A 5479-nucleotide genomic window follows, 5' to 3' on the forward strand; every position below is an offset into this window, starting at 1 on the left:
TTGGTCTTCTCTGACGGCGAAGACGTTGTGTAACTTTCGATAATTAAATGGTGGGTTTGAAATCGTTGCGACCATGGCCTCTATTTAACTATCTTCCGAGGATGTAGCATTGCTGACGTCTCTATAGACCCCAGTATCATGCGACATGACATCACCTACTTTGAATGTCAAGGTACTGGCTCCCGGGATCGCGACACTTGCTCCTAGGGCAATTATCAGGGACAGAAAGCATATAGGATTATTGGCAAATGAATGCTATGTAGGCCCACATAGTGTATGTGGGTTCCCCCTGAACGCGAGGAAGCTACTGTACATTTTCTTTTGCATTCCGTGCTACGTCTTGAATCTGGTGCCTTTTATAGTTGTTATTAATATTGATTGTGTATTTCCAGACAGTATCGACCTCTATGTCTACGCGAGACCCTCACTGCGCTGTAATTGGTTCTAAAGGCTTGTATCAGGGCTTGAGCCATCAGAGATCTGTAGCTCTGAGACCTGTGGTTAAGCGGGCAGTGGAATTGTAGGGGATGCCAGCCGGTAATCGGATGGTCTGCAAGGCCTTGAGACAGCGGTCTTGGAATCTACTGTATCCATGGTCTGTTCGATTCTCCTCTTATATGCTCTCGATCACGCTAACGTGAGATAGGAAGAACGACTTCTTGGAACATTTTGAACTAGACCGCCTCGACTTTCAGTCATATTTCCGAAGACAAAAGTGGCTGCGTATCGATCATCGGGAGCAGCATCAGCGTGGTTTGGGTGGAAAGGCTGCCCGGTCCAACAAGCGGCAGAAGTTAGATAACCTCGGCCGAGAGCGAGGGTGAAACGCGGTGGATTAGGACTCATGGTCGAAAACATCAAATCTCCAGATTACAGTATGATCACAAATCTGACGAGTATTGCTGATACAATTGTCATAGAAATTCATAGCCAGTTGACAATTTCCAAGGGTCGGTCAACTGTGGTCATCGGTAACCGGTTGGCCCCACTGGGGTTTTGATGCTTGAGCGACAATCAGATCGTCTTCAGCCGATAAGTCGTCGGGGTATATGATCTCTACTGCCTAACCTGAGCATATATCAAGGGATTAAGCCTTGTTTGACAGAACAGATCAAATACAATCATGGTCCTCACAAGCAATGAAAGGCGCGCTTTCTTCAGACAACAGTGTCGTGAGGCATTGGCAGCCCATATATGTATGCTATAGTCTTCCTCTGCCTCATGAGCGAAACTAATCGCTCAGATGATCGACTTGGTCTTGTCGTCGCTCCCAGCGATGTCCGCCTACAGCCATCAGTCGGAGACAAGTACGCTTGGTCCGTGACGGAATCTAAGAAGAGCCTGTTGCAGACGAACTTGAGCAGTGGAAGCGTGGGCCTGTACAGGTCCATTTGCGAGGAGTTGGGCCGGTCGCTTGAGGCAGTTACTCCGCAGACGTTACAGGTTGCCCAATTGGAACGGGACCATCTGCCAAGGGAAGAGGTGAGCATTGCGATCTTGATAGTTGCCTGAGGCCAACGGAGTGCTAAATTGAATATAGCCTGGGCCAGCCCGTAGTGACGAGGAGGGAAACGGCTCTTTCACAGCAAAGATCCGCGAGCTGGAATGCGCCAATCATGAAATGAAGAACGAGCTTGGCCACACCAGCATCCATCTCCAGGAGTCCCTCGGCGAGAATCGCACATTACACGCAAAAATTCGTCAACTTCAGGACGAGTTGGATAGTATTTCATCTCGAGCAACTCAACTAGAAGACGAGTTGGTTCGTATCAGTGGAGGGATCACCAAAGCTATACAGGTGTTGCAGGAGTACGAAGCGCATGAGGGGGGCATGCTGCATGGAGGCAGGCAACGTGAATATTGTGCTAGCACAGACAGCATGGCGCTAGGAATACCGGCTCCGATACGCGACGAGGTATCTTGACTGACAGTTGTCATCGGGTGTTCGTGTATCTTGCGAGCGATAGCGGTCCGGCCAGTTTGGACTCCTGGGTGGGTCTGCAGTTGAACCCCCGTTTTGGGAAATATCGCTTTGCGCCTATCGCAACGCGGCTATGATCGCGCAAATACGCGTTGTTGCAATTAAGAACGTGGGTACTTGTCTTACGACGCATTATCTGGAGATAGCAAGCGCGAAGGTCTCTCCCAGGCCATACCGGACCAGGTTCACTTGGTTCGTGGTTGACACTTTGGATCGTGCTAGTCATTATATATATATCTTGCGCTCACCTTTCACACAACAGTTGCACCTGTTGTACGCCAACCGGATTTGTACGCGGAACACTATTTATGCCCCCCTATAATTACTATTGCACTACCAGCAGGATCCAGCTCCATCAGCCAAGGGTTTAGTTGCGTACTCTTGTACTCAGCTCGAAGCAATCACCACCCGGCATTTCGCTGGGCACATACCGCGCCTAACCTAAAGTGGCTAGAAAGAACACGTGACAGACACAGACTAAACTAAACCACCAGTAGGAATTTAGGGACTACGCGTGACCAGGTATACTTGTAATGATCCTATAGATGAAGACAGATACAGAATCAATGCGCTTGATGGCCTTTAGTTCCTGTTACTGGAGCCATCTACATGTGCACTATAAGAGCCCCTACCCCAGACAAGTCCGCTCCATTGACACAGGCTATCAGCGAAGCGAGGACCGTGTCTGATACGGACAAATAATTTCGGATATCCAGTGGCTTATTTGGAAGCTGCGTCTCAGGCTCGAATCAGACAAATCAGTCAGCTTCACCAATCTCGCAAATGATCCAACTCATATTGGCTATTATTAGCTTTTAATTAAGTCTGTAACGGCATTACCTGGTACCTAGAGTATGTCATTTGGGGGTCATAGCCAGCACCCCGCGGGGAGGTGATATTTCTGCTCTTGCTCGGACACACACAATACTATACCCCAAAATACGCCCAGCCCTGATCAAATAAAGGCACTAAAACAGTCCTGCGCTTCACTGGCCGCTAAAAACAACAATCGCGCTTTTGCAAAGACCTTTTTCTTTCCGGGCCGACGTGAATGCGCTGCACGATGGTTTCTCTCCCCTTATAATGGCGGCAAAATATGGCTCGAAGCTGATTACCGATCTCTTGCTGCGTAAGAAAAATTTGCGCGTGAAAGGAGAAACGCAGATGGCGAGAGTGTTCTGTGGTTGAGTGTGAATCAGCTCTGGCTTGCCATATTCAGGACCAACAGAGACTTGGTGAGCCTGATACTACCAAGAGGCGCCAATCCCAATACCACGCACCGATATGGTGTAATAGGGTGTCTTAGTGAGAAGACCACGGTTCTGCGTGGTATTGTGTTGGGGAAACCGTGGTCTTTCCGCGCAGGCAAGAATGAAGGATACATAGTTGCTGAGAGATGATTGGCCTAAGCCCGATGAGGTATAGCTCAGCTAGCCGAAACAAAACACTTGCATATCTCAGCGGCTTCATCGTGGGTCTATCACTGTAGCCCAAAATAGTGATATGACTGACATATATCCAATTCAGTATAGCCTAGTAAGCCTAGCTCGTTCAAATCCCGGCTGCTTGTTTATAAAAGCCAAGATTATCACCCTTAAGATTTTTCTCATAAATCAGCATTCAATCATCATTCCCTTCCGAGTCTATCAAAATCGAAATGCCACCCAAAAGGACCTCGAAGCCGATCACGGACTATAATGCCTTTGTCCGATTACCAGACCCATCTGTGAAACGCAAGAGAGCCGAAGCGACGAAAGAACGTCTGCGGGGAATTCATTTTAATTTCCAGAAGTGCTGATTTCCTTTCTCTTCAGTCCCTATGCTTTTACTGATATATGTAGATTCACATCGCAGCTCACACCGCCAGATCATAAGTATTGGCTTGAGAACATCACGTTAAGATTTATTAAGGCTTCATTCGCTGGTATTTAGATGAGCACAACGAAGAATACCACTCTAGTCTGATGACAGTGGTGAGGTTTTTCAGGATGTATTGGAGCGAAGAAACCGGCCGTGACATACCTCGTGAGTTAGGGCAGGATGTGACTGCAGTATGCTTTGAACAATCAATTTATTGATTCTTTGCTAACCCGAGAAGCTTTCTAATGATCTTAGTAAAGAGTATGGGCTTAACTTAGGCGCTAAGCAACAGCCGCCATTTAGCATCAACGAACTCTTACTTGGGTTTGCATCAGCACGAATCCCACATGGCATAATCAGCTTGCTCTTGAAAGAAAAGGGCTTTGACCGTACGATGACAAGTGTTCGGAATAAAATCTCAGCGATCCGCAAGCAGAATTCGCTTGGAGAAGCTTCCCACCAATTGATTGAACTTGAAGTTGACCGCTGGATCGGCCGTTTATCCCCTCGAGTCACTATTGACCAATTACTCACGCCTACATTACAAGACCAGCAAATACTTGACCAGGTAAGATAAACTCTTTGAGTATGCTGACTATGATGACTGATGAATCACTAGTATTGTACAGGAATCAATCTAGAATTCATATATTTCATTCGTCGCCCTCATTTCCACGCGATGTTTGACTAGATTCTTCCTTTGTCCCAACATAACCTCCATTTTGTCGATGTTCTCAGAGGTGAAGTAAAGGCGGCCGTGGTATTACGAGTGTCCGTCGAAAGGTCTTTTTGTCAAATATCATTTTTGGGGTCTTTGCTTTTGTGCCATGGTCATTTGCCTTTGGCGAATCGCCAAAGTCGGAGGGATCCCACGTATCGGTTCGGGGCCAATTCTTGGCCTATATGGAAATTTAGACTTCAAGACCTTCACCCTTTTCATTTCATGCGACTTACCACTTCTTCTGCTGCCGGAATCCATTCACTTTTGGGGTGAGAATCGTACGTAGTATAGCGAGGCCCAGACTTCAGCTTTTCCATAATGACGACATAGATGCGACGGTCACAACCTGTATCTAAGCCATCGACAAACAAACGATTGGCTCCTCTGAATGCGGCTTTCTTTTGGCGACGAAACCTTTCTCGGTTGGTCTTCGATAGTCTTCTGGCATTCGTAATACCTTCGGCTTGATGTCTTCTCTTCTCTCTCCACGGCGTAGCATTTTGGTTCTTCCGTGGCATTTTGAAAGGATTGGTAACTAAGATGTCAGCTTTTAATAAGAGATACACAAGCTTTTTATATCCTAAACTCCCTCAAGTGTTGAATTTGGAAAATCTGTTTTCGGATACAGCGAAACGATCATGAGTCTATCACAGTCGAAGCAACCAATTGGAGTGGATGGAGCCAGCCGCGCGACTATTATGATGAAAACCACGATTTGGGAAAACCGTGGTCTTCCTGTGTTTTATAAACTATTTCCGACATAGGATGCTTTTCTGACTTATTGGGAACTCAACCTGTTGCATCAGAATGTTCACCCCTGCGGATGTCATCTGCCCTTTCGTGGTAGAACAATGGCTGGAACCAGAGTCCAGAGGCATAGGTAAACCCCTGATTCTTCTTCCCTCATCAATTCCTGT

General features: G+C 47.0%; 1 protein-coding gene across 1 annotated transcript; it reads left to right on the top strand.

Annotated features, from left to right (window-relative positions):
* Window positions 1–1194: 1194 nt before the first annotated feature.
* Window positions 1195–1924, top strand: PGRI_095880 (uncharacterized protein; the record flags this gene model as incomplete). The annotated part of the gene is made up of 2 exons (XM_040797301.1): window positions 1195–1482; window positions 1541–1924. 2 exons carry the CDS (start codon window positions 1195–1197, stop codon window positions 1922–1924), a joined length of 672 nt encoding a protein of 223 aa, XP_040643674.1.
* Window positions 1925–5479: the final 3555 nt, after the last annotated feature.

This window comes from Penicillium griseofulvum (assembly GCF_001561935.1).
Source record: "Penicillium griseofulvum strain PG3 chromosome Unknown contig_23, whole genome shotgun sequence".
NCBI lineage: Eukaryota > Fungi > Ascomycota > Eurotiomycetes > Eurotiales > Aspergillaceae > Penicillium > Penicillium griseofulvum.